The sequence below is a fragment of the Haliaeetus albicilla genome, chromosome 4 (assembly GCF_947461875.1).
Source record: "Haliaeetus albicilla chromosome 4, bHalAlb1.1, whole genome shotgun sequence".
Lineage (NCBI taxonomy): Eukaryota > Metazoa > Chordata > Aves > Accipitriformes > Accipitridae > Haliaeetus > Haliaeetus albicilla.
The window spans coordinates 27,102,093-27,124,293 of NC_091486.1; the positions used below are offsets into that span (position 1 = coordinate 27,102,093).

Below are 22,201 nucleotides of genomic sequence, written 5' to 3' on the forward strand. Positions count from 1 at the left end.
AAAAATAAAAATTACTATATCTTACTAGACTTACTTCAGCAAGTATATGCAGCAAACATATGCAGTATACAAGTACATCTTCTAAATTGCACAGAATGACTTGCATTTATTTCTGCTTGATTCACAGTAGGTACCTCTCACTTTCTTTGTAAACAACACATGGCAAGAATTCCTGAGTGAAGCTTTGCATTTTAAAATAGTAGTCAGAATGAGTTATTAGTATCAAGGAGACTTCCTCCAACCTTTTCAGTCTGGAAAATCGCCACTAAACTTAAATCATGTATGGCATACTAAGAATTACTTTGTACTCTAGGTACTACAGATTTTAATAGCACACTACAGATTTTTTTTTTTGGTCTGCTCATGTAGCAGCTATTTTTAATAAATTTAAACAAGTCTAAAAATGAGAGAACCTTTAAAATCTGTTGGAAACAGTTACAAATAAAAAATTGGGCACTTAATCTCAGGAGTTCAACACAGCTAGGAAAGCAAACAAGTTATTTTACTACCAAACCTTCATTTTTTAAGCATATCCTCCAGATGCGTACTTACTGATTGAAACATTTTTCCTTGAAGAACATTTTCACAGAACATTTACTATAGGTCCACCAAAATACAAATGAATGGAATCGACAATAAAAACTGTGCTAAAAGGGAAAGAAAAATTTCTCCATAAATTAGGACTGTTCTCTGTATTATGTATCTGCTTAGCAAAACAAACTAGTATTTCTGTAATGCTAGGCAGAGGAAAAAGTCGTTCTTTAACCCTGTTACTGTAAAGTGGTCACCCCTTTACCACTTCACAATACTACAGCTAATACCTCTGAGTGATTTCAGTTGTGCTAGCTTAGTTCTTAAGCAACAGCTGGGAATATTTAACTGCTTTTTAAGAAAGAAACCCACAGAATCTTACTTTCAGGGATTTTGGTGGAGGGATGGGAAAAGAGAGAAGGTTAATAGATCTGTTTGAAAAAGACAGTGGTTTTCCTTGACTGACTGAAACCTAAAATCACTCCTGTTCTTCAAAAATTAAATTTTATCATTCATTTACAATAATTATCTGTTCCGTTTGCCATGAATAATCCACATCAGAAATCAAAGGCTCTTCAAGATTTTTCTCAGGTTGCTAAACTGCTCATTTTGCACTGATTATGGTCCAAGTGATTTCAATGCTTATAGTCTTCCATTGCCTTCCTACATTTCTCACTGTCAATTCAGAAGCAAGTTTTCCGACAAATAACTGGGGGAGGAGGGGGGAACCAAACCAAAAGTGTAGCTTAGCTTGTTGTGGTGGGTTGGCCTTGGCCATCTGCCAGACACCCACCCAGTCACTCTCTCACTCTTCCTCCCCCCTTACAGAACAGAGGGAGAAAATAAAATGAAAAGTTCATGGGTTCAGATGAAGACAGGGATATCACTTACCAGTTACCATCACAGGTGAAATGGACTCAGCTTGGGGAAAATAAAATTATTTGTTGCCAATTATAGATTTGGTGAGAAATAAAGACCAAAACTAAAACACCTTCGTCCTACCCAGCCCTTTTCTTCAGGTTCAATTTCACTCCTCCATTCCCATCTCCTCTGCCTACCCCCCCCCCCTCACCAAGAGGCACAGCAGGATGAGGAATGGGGGGTTATGGTCAGTACAGAACAGTTCCTCTCTCTATCACTCCTTCCTCCTCACACTTTCCCCCTGGTCCAGCACGGGTCCTCCAGGGGCTGCAGTTCCTGTCAGGACACCCTGCTCCAGCAGGGCCTCTGCATGGCCACAGTTCCTTCAGGGAATATCCAACTGCCCCAGCGTGGACTCCTCCATGAACTGCAGTGTAGATATCTGCTCCGACACGGTCCTCTCCACAGGCCGCAGGGAAATGCCTGCCATGGTATCGTCTCTTCCAAAACTTCCACAGGCTGCAGGGGAATACTAGCTCCAGCGCCTCGAGCACCTCCTCCCCCTCCTTTTTCACTGACCTGGGTGTCCGCAGGGTTGTTTCTCATTCTCTTTTCTTTCCCCTCACTATGTCTGCGCAGTGTTTTACCCTTTTTTAAATACGTTTTCACAGAGGCACCACCAGCCTTGCTGACGGGCTCAGCTGTGCTCTGCGGTGGGGCCCTTGTGGAGCCGGCTGGAACCAGCTGTGTCCGCCTTGGGGCAGGTCCAGCCTCTCCTCACAGAGGCCGCCCACCCCTGCAGCCCTGGGCTGCCAGACCTGGGCACTGGCACCGGCACCCAATACACTTGTGTAGCCGGGGGTATTTTCGGGAGGGGAATTCTTGCACACACCAATTCAAAGCTCATACACAAATACGTTGTCCTGGGCTCTACCAAACCTCTTGAACAATCTGACACTAATGTGAGACTACAGAGAGGAGGAGCAAATACAGCAGAGAACAGCAATTAAGAAGTAACACACTTTTCTTTCTAGAAATTATTCCCACTGAGAAAAACTTTGGGTTTTAACTCCTTTTCTTCCTGTGTGTATTAAAACACACATATTTACATGCCATAAATTAGATATGACCTTACCTCAGGCAGTTTGAACTTCAGCAGCCTGCACTATGTATTTTGACATACCGACTCTGAACTGCAGGATGAGCTATTCTTAAATAATTTCTCCAGTGCGTTCACAATAAGCTGACTTTGTTAAATACCAGGCAGGTTTCGGTTTTGTGTGGTTTGTTTTGGGTTTTTTTTTCCACCACAATAATCACTGTATTTGAGTGGCTGATGCTTTACTTAGTGTCTTAAGTCTCAAATAATGTTTTTATCATCAGTATGTGAAGGCATCATCAGACAATACAGATCTGCCTTGGCTTATCCTGCGGACATTTCCGTCTCCTCATAACAATACTACCTAAGCCCTTCCCTAATCCTCCATGCATTTATTTTCACAATATTGCTAGTGAAGCATCCCTGTCTAATTTCATAATCAACAAGTTAGGGCAAAATAGGACCACAGACACATTTTTAAAGAAAAATGCAGCACTTCAATTTAAAGCCCAGGCTTTAGTGATTTTTCTATGATCAAGTACAGCCTTATAAAGAAGAGGTATAACAAAATAATCTTTTATGGGAAAAGAACTAAGTATCAGTATTGCATTGTCCCAGAGTAGCTACTAGTGGCTTGGTATACCATGTTTGTGATGGTCTGTAAAAGACCATGGAACTAAAAAAAGCAAACACCACTAAATGTGATGTATACCAGTCAACAAAAGCATTTCAAATTCCAATATAGTGGAACAGTACTTTTCATTTGTGATGTTTCTTGTCTATGTAGACAAAAGCAGCGTATGCTTTTTCTTTGGCCTCCTTTTTTTAAGAAAGGACTTTGTTTACACAATGTTCCCAAATGCAGAAGTTATTTAGAATATTATCTAATAAGAGTAATTGTTTCAGTTTCGAAGGGAATGCTTGCAATTGTGAAATACTAAAGCCAAGTAATCATATAGGTACATGCACTATTTAACAAGAATATGTATACTCTCAGGAAAGATTATGACTGACCAACAATGAAGTGTGTTTGACAAGATGTCAGAAACTCATCTGGTTTCAATTTGTGGGGCTTTTTTTATATAGGATCAAAATCTGGAAACTCTATGAAGTTGACCCATGTATGCAAGAGTAGTAAGAGGAACTAAGTTATCACTATGAGGAGAAACAGGACAGGAGATCAGACATCTGGAAATACACAAGAGGAGAAGCATTGACCATAATTAAGACAGTGGCAAAATCACTGATAAGTTCACTGGCACCACGATTTCACCAGAAGTAGCTAGCACAGAAGTAATCTTAAATTGATCAATTATAGAGTTTTGAATAACTTAAACCCATTTAGGTCTAAATGTCTTAGCACTCATTGTAAAATACAATTTTTGATATTTATGAAAAATGCCTTTGCCAAATGTGCTGGAATCAAACATGAAGTCAAAACTTCACAGAGGAACTCCATAGAACTTTTTGATGATTCAAATAGTTTTATGCATTAGATGACAATCTTCAGAGTTGCCTCCAAACTGTTTGAGATAAACTGAATGTTTTTATTCTAGCTATCAGTAGCTGCAGTACGCTGAGTACAGCTATTGGAAAAAAATCGGCAAAGAGCATACCACCAGCAGACGTAGTCCATGTTTAGACAATTCTCTACACATTAGGTACTGCTGTGGATTTCCTCTCATATATGTGCACTTACACATTTGGATTTGCAGATCCTCATTATCAGATGTTATAATGAAAATCTCCATTTTTCGTTACAGAAATTTGCTTTCAAGCAAAGAAACAACAGAATCTTTGCCTATCCTACCATGCAGAAATTCTTCTAGGCAAATAAGATCATAAACCTCTCAATTTACTCTATGTAAAGGTTACAAGTGAAGAATGCCCTGCATTTTGGGGGGTAAAATCCAAAGACAGCCTTTAATTTACTGAGCTACACTACTTGATTTTTTTTGTGTCAGTTAAACTACCGGTCCTGGTTTCAGCTGGGATAGAGTTAACTGTCTTCCTAGTAGCTGGTACAGTGCTATGTTTTGAGTTCAGTATGCGAAGAATGTTGATAACACTGATGTTTTCAGTTGTTGCTAAGTATGGTTTAGACTAGAGTCAAGGATTTTTCAGCTTCTCATCCCCAGCCAGCGAGAAAGCTGGAGGGGCACAAGAAGTTGGCACAGGACAGAGCCAGGGCAGCTGACCCAAACTGGCCAACAGGGTATTCCATACCATGGGACGTCCCATCCACTATAGGAACTGGGGAGTGGGGGCAGGGAATCGCCGCTCGGGGACTGGCTGCGTGTCGGTCGGCGGGTGGTGAGCAATTGCCCTGCGCATCATTTGTACATTCCAATCCTTTATTACTACTGTTGTCATTTTATTAGTGTTATCATTATCATTATTAGTTTCTTCTTTTCTGTTCTATTAAACTGTTCTTATCTCAACCCACGAGTTTTACTTCTTTTCCCGATTTTCTCCCCCATTCCACTGGGTGGGGAGGGAGTGAGTGAGCGGCTGCATGGTGCTTAGTTGCTGGTTGGGGTTAAACCACGACACTACCTTTAATGAAGATTAAATATAAAGGGGAACTGTGACTTATACCAAGATGTTTTGTTTCCTATGTATCTGTCTAGATAGCAAATGTGCGTGTACTCCCCTGTCCCCTGAGTTGTACTCAGCTCTTATCTCTGCCCTTGATGTGACCAAGTACCATGAATAATTTTAATTGTCTCATATATGCACAATTGGATGGATTAAGAAAAATCACTTTCATAAATCTTCTTCCAAAGATAACTAGTTATGCACAAAATAGGCCAATCTGCCTCTGATTTTCATTAATGAAAGAGATTATCAGAAAATATGATGCTGACACTTCCATAAAGGAAGGTCAGATAACCTTCTCTAAATGGAAAATAAGTACACTTTCACATGTTGAAAATACTGAAAAAGAAACAGGTTACATATTACAGTCATAACTATCAGATCATCACATTCCAATTAGAGATCAAGAGGAATGTGCTGCATTTAGTTCTTCAGAACCACGAAATAAGTAGTGATCTTTACAGTGGCTTGGCGTTGCTTTTAAAAAAGCAACGCACAGATTATGCAGCCTTCTGCATTACATAATTATGCCTAGCAAAACAGAGGCAATACAAAGAGCAAAAATCCACTCTTAGATCTTACACAGCAAAGCTCATCTCCAGTACTCTGCTTTCTCTGTATCCCCTGAACTCCTATTAATGTCAGTGGGAGTTCAATATGCCGTTCTTGCATATGTAGCACTATTAGACATCAAGAGGAGTTCAGTTCATGTACAGAGAATGGAATATTAGTTTTCAGATGTGCTGAGAGGCTTTGAGAGTTTAATTTCTGTCACCACTCAGAAATATATGCATAATGTGTTAGAGCTCAGAGAAAGACATTTCACATAAAGTCTCTAAAAGTTAATTTTCCAGTGTTTGTATTTACATGTGAATATAGTATTTGTCCATGATGCATGCAAATTAATTTTCCATAAATGCACAAATCATATATTATACCAAGTTTGACTCTAACGCAGATACTTACCAAGTATATTCTGGTAAGCATGATATTAAAAACTATTTGAATTTGTCCCCCGTGTGTATACCAGCCTCAAACTGGATGCGGGTATGACCTAACAGGTAGTTAAATACTGGACACTCTCTTCAGATGATCAGGAAACTTGCCCAGAGAAAACAGTTTCTATACTTACTCTTTATGATGTGAGCACATACCTGAGAGGAAATGGAAACATACATACAAAAAATTCACTGCACAATATTTTCAATTCCACCTAAATTAGGGTGAGTTCTAGCAGGTTACTCCCAAATACTTATCCTTTACATGATGAGGACAAGTAGAAATCCCCTGTAAATTTTATGAAATCGTGACATTTAACATCTCAGGCAATGTAATTTTTTTTTTTTTTTTTTTTATAAAGAAGCGTGCTTGGCTCCAGAAAAGATCCCACATATTTATCCCCTACTCTTCAACAGCAAACTATTTCCAAAATGTTTCCATTTTGAATGTTCCTCCATGTTTGTATACTATGGAATAACACTGGCATGATCAAGTAATTGTAGTAACATCTAATATTTTTCAATGTAGAGAAAAGATCATTTTCCTAGATGAAATAGGACATATTTCCAATATAGTGAGTTAGACTGATACTGAAAGTTCAGTTGTAGCTGTCGTAAATTTATTAGAATACATTATATTGAAACAACATTTTGTTTTGAGGATCTTTCTTTTATGGTATAGCTCTGTGGTGATACTGAAAAAAAATCAAAAACAGTAACAGCAGCAATAATAGGTATCTTTAACCAAATGCTAGATGGTTTCTAATGATTTGCACAGAAATGGACACAGCCTCCTATATTGTAGTTCTTGTTTTTCAGTATTTTTGTCAGCTATTATTTTAAAACTACATACTGAGATTACAACACTTGCGTAAGACCATACTATTTTTATCTCTTTTTTTTCTATCTAATCATTAAATAAGTAATTCTTGCTCTGTTTCTGGCAGCTGCTGATATTTAGTGCTCCAGAAATAAGGCTGTCAGCTTGCTTGTGTACCTCACCAATTTTGTTGTCTCTGTGCAAAATTACAAAGAGTTCTTCTTGTTGAATAAGGTGCTTCTCATCTTAAACTCATAGGCAAAGCTAGTGCCTACAGAATAGACTACTGCTAACAGTCTCTAACATTTTCCTCCGATACAGGGGGAAACTTTATTTCGGAGGCAAAGGCGGAAGCTTACAGGGGTATCACAATCAGGACTGTACTGTCAGGGGTCCATATAAAATTTTAGCCTATTTACAAAGCACTGAAAATAACTCAGCTTTAGTCTTGTTAGACTTTGGCAGTTAAATTTGCATAGGTTTCTCTGTCTCAGCGTACTTGATATCTAGAGAGGCAGAGCAGGACTCTCGCTGTATCTTTTTCTGACAAGTTGGTGAAGTTTCTCAAGGAAAATGAGAGGAGAGGGTCTTACATTGCACAAGTTTCTCTGAAAATGCAGAGCACAAAGAGAGAAAAGCTGTCTGATCTGAATGCTGGGAGATGAGGAATGAAAAGGAAAGAGCAATAGGACTGAAAAGAGGAAAAGAAAGAGTAAGACTTAAATGTACCTAAGCTCTGAAAGGAAGGTATAAAACCAAGTTGCATTTGAGAAATTCAGTAAGAGGTGGGAGCTAAGCTGGGAGAAAGGAGAGAGAGAAACAGGTTGCAGGTGTGGAAAACCTGCAACACTACAGTACCCTAAAGAACTTTGATTTGACTCCAAGAACAAAAAAATCCTCTGCTTTCAGACACACCAACTAGCTAACTCTGCTATATCTCCTCTTTAACTGACTAGTCCAGAAACAGCCTGCTGCAGCTGTAATTGTTATTACCAGTTACTGTTATCACTCATGTGACTAGAGGTTTGTTTGTGCTGGAAATTCAATTTGAAGGGAATTTAGTTTGGTTTGAAGCATCACATTTGATAACTTACTGGAGGGATCCACATGATGGAAACAGTGCTTTTGAAGACATTAAAGTTATATTAAAATAAATTATGAGGGTGTTATAGTTACAAAGTCAACTATTCAGAAGTTAGGATCACATCAAACAGAAGTGACCCAGGGATATTGGCCTAATAAATGTATTTAAGCTCCTGTTCTGTAATAGTCTTTACTGTAAAACAGTTGCTAGATTTTATTTTTTTTTTACTGTGACTTCCCTTAGTATTATATGTCTTACCTGGTTCTCTTGCTGATGCCACAAACAAATTTGCAGAACCTGCTCCAGTCCTTGGCGCCGATGTTTAAGAAATCTGTCCAGTTGCCGTCTCCTGTCTTGTAGCATTTCAAGGAGATTGTCAATTTTCAAGCAGCTGCTGTGGGCTCCCTGAATCAGCTCTGGATTTGCATATGGCCCTTCACATTTGAATTCTTCTATGAATGCAGTTAGCTCTTGGCTTTTGTTTAAAAGTGCAAGTGACTTTTCCAAAAGCTCTGTATAATAGAATTTCATAGCAAAAAAAACCAATGTGTTTTGTAATTCTAGTAGCATATTTCAAATATTACTCAAGTATTTTTAAAACTATCTATTTGCATACATGAGTGGAATGTATTTTCATGCATTGCATGAACAGGTTATAAATACTTACTGTAAAGGTACATATTCTAAGATATTTCAATTTGGACAGCTGCTATATAAACCTACAAAGGTGTAATCGTGTATACACATACATATATGTACCTATAATGGTACATATAATATAAATATACATATAATGGTATATTGACAGCCATTGAGACAAAACCAAGAACTGATATTGTTTTCTCAAAGCTGAGCTCTTTTTGATGGTTTCCCAATCCTCAGGTAAGCTGAAGTGGAGTTTCGTACCCTGCTTTCTGTATGGGTCAGTAGCCTCTGTAGTTTTTCATCAGTGGTGCAAGTTAAGTTTAGGTCTTTATGTCCCTTGCAGAAGTTGGAAGAAAAAGTTTTCTTGTCTGGGGGCTGTTATAGCCTTATGACTAAATAAGTCATGAATATCAGGAACTCTTACCTTCTTTCCATAACTTCTACCTAGATATATTCAGGGTTAAAATTCAGTGGACTAGTACACTTTAATGACCTACTAGTCATGTGTCTGTCTTTGTTCCAGCTCCTTAAAGCCACGTAGTACAAAATCTATTGAACAGACAATGATCAGTATTTATAGGTCTTTCAAATGAAATGGGAAAATTTTTAGGTACAGAATGAGGAAGTAGGGGAGCCAAGCCAGAATAAGAGGCAAGATAGGCGTGAAGAAAACTATAAGAAAGGAATGTTTGCAAGGAGCTGCTAATGAAGCAACGAACAACAAGCAGCAAACATCTGAAACATTCATCTTCCCAGCTGACTACATGTACCGGTAACTCAAGGCAAAGCACCCTAAAGCTCCACCTTTCATATGGAGCACCTAGGGAAGATGCAGAACTGGAATGCCTCCTTCTCCAGCCACCAAAGGCTAAGAAGAGAGTTTAGTTTCCATAAGCTCACCATGATGAGCCTGTCCATTTTACGTCTTGCCTTCCAGAAAGGTGGTATTAATCAGAGATGTTCCATTTCAGTCCATCCAAAATGGAATACATCCAAAATGCATAAATGAGGATAATGCATATGTTCACTTTTTTTATTCTGATTTGAAATGCATTTGTTTCAAAACTTTTTTTTAAGTGATAAACATTTGTGATAAGCTACTCATCACTGGTAGAGCCAATACTTTGTAAAGGTCATATTTTCAGCCACTGTACTTTGGAGTGGGTAGATAATATCCTTCTTATGGAAAGCAATACAAACACTGTTTTTTATGAAACAGCTCAATATCAGTTTTCCAAATTTGATGTGGTTAAGTTAGATTAAGAAGCCGATCAATTGCAACCACTTCCCTCCATCTAAGGAAAGGTTTATCTCCATCAAAGCAGTCTTTTGCTGGCAAACCATTTCATCTTTCAGTTATCGACCTTCTTTTCAGCAATAAATTATTGCCAGATGCTTCAGGTTAAAGTTGCTATATAGTGAGCACTTTCCTCCCATGAAGATTGAACTGGAAGCCCCAAAAATCATTAGTTACCTGAGTTCAATTCTCTATTCAGTGTCCTGAAAAGAATACCTGCCATTCAAGGTGGCTAAAAATATTTAAGCTGGTAGTCCCCTGGTGATTAATAAAGTAAAATTTATATTCTGCCAGTTGTTAGTAATCTCATAGCAAAATTTGGTTAAAATTACAAAGATGGAGTCTTAAGTCTTATAAAAAATACAGAACCATACATAATTGCAAAGGTGTCTGAAGTAGCCACACAATGAGATTGGTTTTGAGAAAAAAAAACCTCTGCTCTTTTTGAATTAAGAGTACCACAACATGATAGAAGATGCTTCACATGAAAATTTGAACAAACTAAAAGAAGTCACAAGGAAGAATTTTTCTAGACAAACATAAGTGCAGGAAAGTTGTGGTGGAAGGGGAGAGAGCAGCTTTTTTCCAAGAGTTTTAACAGTTTCAGCTGCAGAACATCTTGTAACAGATCAGACAATTCAATGGAGAAGTGAAACACAGCCCCACTCCTCAAAGGCAGAAGCAAAATGCAGGGAACTACTGTAAACAAATAGATTCTGAAGCTGGCTAGTTGCCACCTCTATCTCATAGCTCCCACCCTCACTTCATCACTTCTGCTTCAAACCCCATCCCTAGGCAAAGGAAAGCAGAGGGCAGATTTCTCCCTTGGCCACTCTCAAGAAACTGTAGGACTTTGCAGGGGCATGTTACTAGAGGTGATCGGAAATTTTCTAATGGAAAGTTTTCCACAGAAAAATGCTAATTCATTGGTAGTTATGATAACTTTGATGAATTTTCTCATGGAACAGAAGGATGGTTTTAGAACTTGCTTGCCAATCAGCACGAAAAGTCAGCTTGGTTTCTTAGCATCTCACCTGACCTGGACTGCCTTGAAATCAGAATACAAGCTTACCACTAGCTGCTCTGCAGCAGCTCAAAAGCAGGCGTTTCATATCTTTCAGGAGGCCTGACAAAGAGTTATTTCACGATTATTTTTTTCCAAATAGAACATCTTCATATTTGTTCTAAGATTTTTTTTTAATATATTTTTTAATATGCACAGGAAGAGTAAAATCCTTCAAGAAGTCAGCACACAATCACACACCATCAGGAGCGGAATACCGTTCGTACCTTTTGTATGATGCTCTTGTTGCAGAAGGAGTTCTCTCAAAGAGTCAATATTGTCAAACTCTTGGGCATTTTTCAGGAAATCTTCAACTTGGTCAATTTTAACAGCAAACTGCATTAAGAAAACAAAGGGTGGGAAGAAGCATGGTGTAATTTTCTTTTGCAGAACTCCATCATAATCTCTGTATTATAGGGAAAGTTCATGAGAATTTGTAAATTCTTGGAAAAAGGCATTTTTAGTGACTGCTACATACAGATGCTTTGTGATCTCTACATACCTTCTGTTTTTTTTAAGTTTCTCATTGATTGAGGGAACCCAAATTTTAATTGACATACTCTGTAATTAGTTTGTCACTTTAGGAATCATCTTTCCGACACAACCTTCAGACCCACTGAAAATAAATTCTTATGGAAGAATCTGTTAATTTCAAAGCCTTCAGTAAAATCATTTAATATCAATGAATAATATCCTTTTACCTTAGGTCTCCTTCCCAGAACTTCTTTCTAATGTTTAAGTATTGAGGGAAAAAAACATTTAGGGACAACATCAGACAGAGATCGAATCTTCAAAGCAGTCTTTTGAAGACAGAAATGAGTAGCAAATTTAAGCTAACTAATATTCTGGTAAACACAGTAATTAGTTATAGTGGGGAAACAGCATCTCTGCAATGAAGACTGAAGTTAGGTTAGTCCTTTACAGGTCATTTTTCCATGGGCTCCATATTTTAAATATCGCAACCTACTGTGTTTCAGGAAGGTTTGGTAATCTGCTGAGATTGTTAAAACTAAGATTGGAATTCTTTATTTAGCTTCCACCTTTGCAGGTGCAATTCCAAGTATGAGTACCTTAGAGAGAGTTGAGACACATATTCTGCATCTTAGCCAAGCTTTATCAATTTTACTGCTTCTTTTCAAGAACAAAGAAGCCAGTAGAAACTTGTGTTTCAGTGTAAGCAAAGATGTTGAAAGCTATGGTGAAATTAAGGAAAATGAAAAGCAAGCACTCTGCTTTTCCTGTCTTTTCCATTGTTCCACGTTCTTCTCCCTCTTGATCTGCATGCCATAAAAGAAATCCATTAGGTATCAACATTTGAGATTTGAGTTCTGATTTTCACTAAAGACTATTCTTGAGATACATTTTGTGTTTTATCACAATAAAACAAAGTTTTCCATAATCACAGGCTGTCATTTAAAGAAAAGCCTTTCCATAAGAAGTTTCAGCAACTCCTGTTTAAATTGATACTGCATTTCTTCTTCCCTTCTACATATAATGGGTGTGATCTGTGCTGTGCTCCAGCTGCTGCATTTTATTTTAAAGATATAAGCCTGTTGCAGGGGCAATTCAACTAGCCCCTTAAGGATTTAGTCTGCACTAGGTCCAACCTTTGGTAGTACTGAATTTATCATAGTGATACTTATATCAAGTCTGTATTAATTTCTTTGTATAATACACATCACCAGGACACAATAATTAGTAGATTGTCAATCTTGGAGCTCTTAGGACAGTTAGCAGTAAAATGGCTGCTTCTGAAATTTATAGGTGGCACTGGGCTGTTGTAGAAACAAAATTATCAGGGAGAATTACTAAAAATCTTTAAAGCTCTAGGGATGTGGGGAGAATTGAATGTGAGGCTACACAGAGTAAACACATAACTGCAGGGCATGGAATCCCTCTCAGCTTTAGGTCTCTGTGTATCAGTGAATTAGGACAAGAGACAGAGAAATGGGGGAAAACACTCTGAAATCCGTCTCTGGGCTCACACAATTGTCCTTTTGTGCACATCTGTACAGGGAAGTCTCAGGTAAAGGACTGGCAAGTTAGACTAATGTTTAGTTTGCATAATTACAATAGCTGTATGGATATTTCAGCATAAAACCTTCAGTGGCCAGTCTTCAGTAAGCATTAGTGAAGGCATCTCAGAATTTAGTTCTTTCAACACCAAATAATTTGAATCATAAGGAATGAAAGATATTCTGCAGAATGTCCATAGCTACTGAATTACATATTTTAGGTTTTGGTCCAGTTCCATTTTTCACTGTCATTTTCTGTCAAGTACAAATTTGGGAGACATCATGACTAAGATATTTCTTAATGTCTACATGGTTTTTTGTTCAGTTTCATCCTGAAATATGCAGAAGGTGGAAAATGAAGGATGCATTTAGTGATTTTTATATTCTTAATTGCTTCAACCTTTAGGAGTGCAACAAACACATATAACAGAGTAAAATTAGTAGACAGAGTACCTGTAAGATGTGGGAAGTTTCAAATAATTTGATTTAAATACAAACCTCCAGAGCATTTTCAAAGAACACTGAAGTAAGTTCCAGAAGTGTCTGTCGCTTCTCTAACATAACGATGAGGGCATCCCATGCATCCCCAAGGGTCTCTGCCATGGCATCATAAACCTGACTCTTTTCTTTGTTCTCCTCTGCAGCCTTGTCTGCTTCATGCAGCAGGTCCCATACCTGGTCTTCCAAAGCCTAAGGAGAAGGGGAAAAAAAAAAAAAAAAAAAAGAAGAAATCTGTAAAGAGAATCCAAAAGACTGTGCTGATACTGGAGTCAGGGTACTTTTTCAGTGGGTCTGATAAACTACCCACAAGTCTCCTACTCCTGCTTTATTTCTGATTCCTAGTTCCTGTATGTTTCATAGCAAGCTTCTGAATTTCATCTGCACTGAAGAAGCAATATTTTTATGAAATTTCATTTAAAAACAAGTGTTAAGAGAATTTATCATTCTATCTCTAACATTTAGATTCAAATGGGTTTACATCTCCTTAAACATAGATCTTCCTGGAAGTGGTAGCAATGCAGATATTTTGGATCTTCTTTCATAGGCTGTCATATTACATTACCTGACATTACAAGCTTTAAAAGTTTATAAGGTAACTTACTCGTAAGTCTCTGATGACTTCGATGCAATACAGAGGAGAGTAGCTTGAACATAAGCATGTATTCTCCAGAAAAACACAAAATTTATGCAACGTTTCAAGTTCAGCTTGCTGCATTGCTCAAGCTGGCTGCCAAATAATAATACTCTATTGTCAAGAAAATAATTCTACTGCGTTTTATTCCCTTTACTAATCTCACCATGAGAAAGATAATTGCTGGGCCATTTCCAGCTTATGTTAAAAATCTTTAGTGTGTCAGAAAAATTGATTAGCGTTTGTTCTATATTCTTTTTTTTCTTCCCCCATCTCAGGTTTTATCATAAGCATTAATTAATAAAGTGCCAATTTCTGCTGTTATTACAGGTGCTATCATATGGATGTGTAATGGGAAAAGAAATCTATATTAGGCAAATTAAAATCTATGATAACTCATTCTCATGACACAGACTCTAATAAAGGCTAAAGAATTGGAAAACTTCAAATTCTCCTGACAGATCCAACTGAAAAGAGGAAATTGCAGAAAACTTTATTGTTCTAAACACAGAACCACAACCTTCAGTCCTCCCTAGACTTGTATACTGCACAAAGATGTCAGCTTGAACTGAAGAGGCTCATTAGTCCTCTCTAAAAGCAGTACTGTGAGAACAGTATAATAAACCACAGAGCTTTTATTCTTTCTTCAAAAAAAATCAGAATGAAATTATTTTAACTTAACTTTACAGACAGCCAGCTATGAAAACAAACAGTGGTAAAATTAACAGGCATAAAAGCAGCTTCAACAAACCCATCATTTTCTACAGTATATAGAAAAGTCATTATCAGCAACATGAATGCATGCTTATTGTATGGTGACAAACCCATCAAAAAGAGCATCCGATTAAAAGCCAGTGTTCTAGAGAACAAGACACACTCCATTTTATTTTCTGAATACCAGAAATGGGAACTTCTGCTTTTTAATTCTTCTATAAAACTAGTTCTTTTTGTTCTGTTGAATCCCCATCCTGATTGCCTCATAATATGAGAAAAAAAGCACAAATCCCCCAAATGCTACCTGTTCTGTATTTAAGTAGAAATCTAATTAGCATTTATTTAAAATGATGCTTTGACTTTAAGTTAGGTCATTTGCATGCAGTGCATACTGCCACTCTGATGTAACTATTCATAGCAACTCTTTTATATCTCCATTATACCACAATGAGACAAGAATCAGATCAGGAAAAACAGTTGGCCTTGGGAATTTAATCCAAAGTACTCCAGTCAACTTTTATTCCAGAATATTTATTTAGCTGACAAGGTAACTAAGGGTTGCTGCAGGTGTTTTTCTAGTCTTACATGCAGCAGTCAGAGTCCTTATTATTAGAAATAAAAAAAGAGCAACGCTGACTCACAACAATTTTTAAACCGTGGAGATTATGTGGTTGTACAATTCATAAAATTTAAAACCCAGCTTCATCAAAACAATGATAAAGGTAAGTTAATGAACCAAGCTCCTGAAAATTTAAATGAAAATCCATCTTTCACTGCAATCTTTAACACAGTTCTTTCAACTCTTTCTTGGTTTTTCTTTTATTGGCTTGCATTATTACTTCTCGGGTATTTTTATACCATCAAAGCTATAAAAATTATGTTGTCCATGTAATACTCTATTTTCCTAAATATGTGCACAATCTCTTCAGACCCAGCAAAGCCTTAGTTCTTTGTTCAACCTCAAAAAAAGGCTAAACTCCAAGTACTAACTGCCAAGTGCTACCTGTGTTGGATGAATCCTGGTTAACAGATGTAAAGGAAGTTTGTTTTGTTTCCTAGCACCTAGAAAAAAAAAATCTTGTGAAAGTCTTGTGGAAGCCTTAAGGCCAAAGTGTAGAATAAAAGAAATATCATGACAGAAGATGAATAAATGAAATACACAAGGATGTGACTTCATCGCCCTGTGATGGTAGGATAGGATGAGGTTAATGTAGACATATTTCGGAGTGCTTACTAGATGTAGCTGAAAATGCTTTACCGATATTTTTGATGTAAAGTTATTTTCAAACTTCTTAATACCAAGCATTTGCTTTTAGTAGGTAAATTTGACTTCGTTTGAAAAAGTGAATGTCATAAGCTAAAAAATAAAAAAGTGGAAAATTCTGCTGTCATTACTCTGTTCATTATGTCCACTTTCCTTTATTTGTTGGGTTTCCTGATAGTGACACTTTTTTTGGATATTACAGGAGTTTAGCAAAAGGAGACTATGTCTTGTTATTGAAGAAACAATCCTGTAAGGAATATTGGCTTTTAGTGGAGAATAAAGTTATAAGACACCTGAAATAGATATTCCATAAAATGACATCAGAATTCTAAATGTTCAGTCAAAATCATTCTGCTGAAAATCAAAAGCTCACTTTAAGGCTAAGTGATGGCTAGAAAACAAATCTGGAGATTTAATATGCTAGCAGTCATTGTTTTCAGTTAAAAATGACAAAGAGTCAGGGATTATTTTCCCTGATATTTTTCAAGGAACTGGGAAATTAGCAAAACGGTAGTATATAGCATTCCTACCTCTCTTAAAAAACAGATTACAGTTTACTGAAAATAATGAAGTTATGGGGGTTTTCTCCACTGATAATTACCTTCAGAAGAAACTGACAGGAATGATGGCTGCATAATAACAGGGCACATCTTTGTCTACATTGTTCACTTGTTTGAGAACACTGCATTTTAGGTAAGGTCTTGAAATCTCCAAAGCTCAATACAATACTAACAGGAAGAAGGAAGTTACTTCATCTGGAAGGCCACTTCACCCACCTTTTCAGGCCCCATCCTCTATTTCCCATTTGTAGGCTAACTTCAGACACACGGGATTTTCACAATAAAAACAGATCAAGCACATCAAAGGCAAACCTGCATTGATAGTGCAGTCACATTTCTATTATGTTACATAATGCTAGCAAAATCGGTAGTTAGACTCATGTGCTTTTTTGTTCTCATCCTCCTAATTATGCCACTAAATTTGTTTCTAAGCTTTTGCACAAGGAATACTAATGAACAATTTCTGTAGTTGAAGCCATTTGCCAATAGGTAAATGAGCACGCATAACTATAATATGCTGCTCTTCAAGTAGTCTATACATTCAATAAATATATTTTAGTCTTCCAATTTATTTCTAATGCCAAATGTTCCTGTTATCATTCATTACATTTCACAGCCAATATAAAGGTAGGATATGACATTCACATTCCTTCAAAACAGACCTAGATATTGATGCTCAAAAGGTATTTTGAAAACACAGCCAGACTGCTTGCAAGATGATTTTAAAAGGCTGCCCCAGTAAAAGCACAGTATAAAGCAATGTTCTTGTTACCATGAAGGCACAGTCAAGAATAATTTGACTAGCTTTTCAGACACATAAGAGGAATTTATTACTAACTTTCCATGTCACACTGCTTTGTTCTCTGTCCAATTTCATCAAAATCATAAATATTTTCTAACTACATATGCTAACATAACATGAAATGCCTAGAGCTCTGCTTGTCTGCAGGACACAGAAAAATGTTTCACTCTTTCCTAACATCCCAGCTTACTCAAAGCGATAGCACTCAAGACCCAAATACAGCACTAACACTACTTTACATTTAGAAAAAGAATATTCTAGAAGAATCATTAATAAGGAAATAAGACATTAATTTTTAAAAAGCTATAAAAATGGAAAATAAATAAGGTTTGTGGATTTCATTCATTTTTCAATGGCTTAACTACTGATAAATGAAGGCATATGGAGAGGCCACGGGAAGGAAAACAAAATAACAAAGGTTTCATGTGCAGACTGGGTCATTCTCTATTCTTGTCATTTATCACCCAACACTAGGAAACAGCTGTTACATCCTAAAGTTTGTTTTAAAATAGACCTAAAATTTAGGGCTATGTGCTACAGCAAATTAACTCAGTGTGACTTTTTGATTCTTTGATTTTGATTCATTTGTATGATCTTTCAGTAGGAAGTGCAAGTTTCTGTCAGAGTTCAAGTACTAAATGTCAACTTGCTTTTATGCAGTGTTAAAATTTTCATCATTTGGATTGTTCTAAAATTTGGCAAGAAGACTGGAAACTGGTGAGAATACTTGCTTCTCTGGGCAGCTACCTATCCTCAACAGGCAAGGGATAAACCAAACCCACAGTTTTAAAAATTGATACCATGGGTGAGATTCTCATCCTCTCACTTTCCAGCCACTCAAGAGGCTTGCAGAGAGCTGGAGTCTCTGAAAGCACCCGGTTTATTTCCAACCTGCAATGTGTGGCTCTGGTGAAGAGGGAAACCATGAGATTGTTTCTTGAAGTGGCCATTTACCAGGTGAGGACAGAAACATAAAGCAGTGTGGAGTGTACAGACCACTTGGCCTCAGAGATAGTTATTGCTGAAAAAGCCATTTGTCCTCCATTTCTTTGCTCCCTCCACATTTTGTTCAAGGTCAGTTCAGCAGATGTTCCAGCCCAGGGTTGAAATAACCCAAAGACAGCTTATTGCTTCCCAAACTACTTCCCTCTTGGCTATGAGTGCTGTGCTTCACCACAGATTCTTACCCCCAAAGGTTCTAAAGAGTTTGAAAGGTCACGTGATTTTTAAATTTTATTTTAAGTACTAGGTTAAAATTACTTCATGTTATAACAGAGAGTTTACCCTCTTATTTATAGGTAGGCATTTTTATTTGTAGTCTGTAGGCTACAAAGTTGCTTTCAAACATGCTGACATACTTGTATATCTCTGCTGCTACAGAATTATCTTATTTCAACTACGTTATCTATAAAATGTTATGTAGCTAAGATTGGCTTTAGGGAAAAAATGAGACTTTCTACTGCAAGGAGCATACCAAGGCATGAACTAGTCACAATATTTCTAAATCTTGGTAAATCTTATGCAGAGCTGCAAAAAGTTGCACGGAAGTATGTGCATCTGATCTTCACATTTCATTTCAGTGTAGTCTTCAACAGAAAAGCTACTGAATTTATGGATTTTAAACTCCTCAAGCCAGTTTATGTAGCAATAAAAAAAGACAAAACCCCAAAATACCATATAGCCTGATCAAGCCTGAAAAGTCAAGTCAAACTTGCTCCATAGTCAAATATTCTGGAACTGCTCAAGAGTACAGGAAAATCTTGTCAGGGTTACATAGAAAATGGCATTTCTCTGTGCATTGTAAACATCTGTTCACTTTTACCCCTGGCTGTAGATAATCCCAGCTGAGAAAAGGACAGAGGAAACCTGAGCCAGGTGGGAAAACCTGGGACAGAAGAAGAAATGCATTTCTGAGCCAGCAACACTTGGGGCAGGTGCAAGAGCTTCCCCTCAAATTACCTCACCACAAAACTGGAACAAAGTGATGAGTTAACAATATGGTGAATACCACTGCTCATAAAGATTTACTGCTGATTATCTTTAAACTTTTTTTTTAAAGTCGATATAGATCACCAAGATCTCATTGTATTGTATTAAATTGAAATTAACACCTCTCTTCACATGCAAAGCTTACTCCCAAAGAATCACTAATAAAAAAAAAAAATTACCAGGTGGAAGAGCTGTGAGATATTTGACAAAATTGTACTACAACAATTCATAAACTGTTTGCAACTCATGGCACTGTGCAAGAATCACATTTTATGCAAGAGTATATATTCCAAGAACTGTATTTACTGCAACAATAATAATAAGCCCTAACACTAAATTTACTGTAACTGTAGCCATCTCTAGCTTAATCAAGCCCTCTCCTGTTTCTTAATTTTGTCTCCTGTACTTGCCAATTTGAGTATGCTTATCTACAGTGCTGCCAGTTTGCCACAGTATTGTTTCAGAGAAAATGTTGCAGCAATGGGTAAGTCTACACTATGGTTCCTGTTTTGAGTGCAGCTGGTGAAGACATGCCTAAGGTAAATTTTAAGTCACTCATTCAGTGCGGTGTCAGAAGCCTAGAACTCAGTCCTAGTGCAGTATTTACTTCTCAAGTTGTTTTTACTGCTTTCACTGAGGTTGTATCTTCACTAAAAGCTGGGACCAAGCATTTCTGCCATCTGCACTGTAAATCCTTCAGTGCAGCATAGCTCAAAAAAGATCTGAGAACAATCCTACTGCAACTTACCACTTCTTGCCACAGGATGCTTGGAACTTAACTAAGCATTATAAGGCTTTGAGCACAAGAAATGCACCAGCTGCAAATGAACAAACCCTGTTCTTGATGGACATATGTCTCAACCCTTCGTGCCCCACATTGGACACCAAAATGGACTATTGTGGTTTAACCCCAGCCAGAAACTAAGCACCACGCAGCCATTCAATCACTCTCCCCCACCCAGTGGGATGGGGGAGAGAACTGTTGGGGAGGAAAGTAAAACTCATGGGTTGAGATAAGAACAGTTTAATAGAACAGAAAAGAAGAAACTAATGATAATAATAACAATATGAAAATAATAATAAAAGGATTGCAATATACAAAAGTGATGCACAATGCAAATTCTCACCACTTGCCGACTGATGTCCAGTTAGTTCCCAAGCAGTGATCCCCCCCCAGGCCAACTCTCCCAGTTTATATATTGGGCATGAAGTCACATGGAATTGAATACCCCTTTGGTCACTTTGCGTCAGCTGCCCTGGCTGTGTCCCCTCACAACTTCTTGTGCCCCTCCAGCTTTCTCACTGGCTGGGCATCAGAAGCTGAAAAATCCTTGACTTAGTCTAAACACTACTTAGCAACAACTGAAAACATCCATGTGTTATTGACATTCTTCTCATACTGAATCAAGACATAACACTATACCAGCTACTAGAAAGAAAATTAACTCTATCCCAGCTGAGACCAGGACAGTATAGAATGATTCCTAGAAAGGTTTCTAAGGGTATACAGCTACAGTTTGCCGGATGATTTTAGTGGAAGCGGCAGGTAATCATGGCTCATATTACTGCTGCTATGCTCCTACCTATGTCTGAGCTAGCTGATTTTAAGTTAATTCACAGATGTCTACACAAGGTGTAAGCATAAGATAGACCTGCTGTCAGAACTCAGAATATAACATTCAAAACAGAAACAACATAGATTTCTAATAACCCAATTACTATATTACCCATATGCAGCAAAGTATCCAGAAGTTTTTTATTACTATACACAATACTGTAACTTCTTCAGACACCTATTAATTGCTCCTTTACCTTATCATTTCTGGTTGAATAGCTTCACAGTCCCACTTCATTCACTTGTGTACAGATTAAGTACTGAATCCAATTAGACTTTTGGCATTGTCCTGAGCTTACAAAATTGTTTATTGCTCACAATCAGTTACAGGCAAATATACAAGAATATCTAAAGTTACTAGCATAGTTAAAGTTGTATAACTGTAGCATATACAGATATAATAGATAATTATCTATTAATTATCTATTAATTATCAATTATCTAATTAACTATCTATTAAAAAAATTAATAATAGAATTATTAATATATTTATTTGACCTAATCCTGCTCTATTTAATTGTAATTGGATTTCCTTATTTATGCTTTCAGTGCAATTTGAATTTTAATTCATAAACTTTAATTTCTAAAATTCAATTTAGCTAAAATAGCCCCCCAAAATATGGTGCAGGAAATAAAGTTATACTACAGTTCTTACTAAATCCATGCTCATTCCACAGCTCATGAGATGTTTTTCAGGCAGTATATATTATTTGTAGAAGAAGAAAACAAACAAACAAACCAACCACTTTTTTGGCTCTGGGGCCAAGGAACCGCCTTGTTTTAACCTTTGTACACCACATTTAAGAAATCCTTAAAACCTGTCAAAGCAAGTAAAGCTGTGGTAAAAAAAAAAACCACAACAATGCATTTTTAAAGTATATTTCTGTTACTCTATAATTTTACATAGTCATTATAGGGCTTGGTATCTTTTTTGCTATATGAAAAACTTGTCTTTCAATAAACCTGCTAACGTTAGGTTCAATTCACTCATATTTTTATGTAGAGTTTAACTTAAACAGCTCTTTAAAAATATCCAGCAGTTTCTCTCAAACCAATAAAGTTTTCCTGTATAATAAAAAATGTGCGCAGTAAGCTGCATTTTGCCCTTCCTGGC

General features: G+C 37.1%; 1 protein-coding gene across 5 annotated transcripts in view; it reads right to left on the reverse strand.

Moving 5' to 3' along the window:
• Positions 1-22,201, reverse strand: part of CCDC141 (coiled-coil domain containing 141) — a 116,098-nt gene that overhangs the window by 72,971 nt on the left and 20,926 nt on the right. For all 5 annotated transcript variants that reach the window (XR_011324353.1, XM_069781566.1, XM_069781565.1 and 2 more), the window contains exons 4-6: positions 13,510-13,701; positions 11,224-11,332; positions 8,250-8,503 (exon numbers count right to left, since the gene is read on the reverse strand). Coding sequence is in view for 4 of the 5 variants with exons in the window: in XM_069781566.1 (XP_069637667.1) it covers positions 8,250-8,503; positions 11,224-11,332; positions 13,510-13,701 (555 nt within the window). In the remaining variant the exon portion in view is untranslated. The remainder of the gene's footprint in view (positions 1-8,249; positions 8,504-11,223; positions 11,333-13,509; positions 13,702-22,201) is intronic.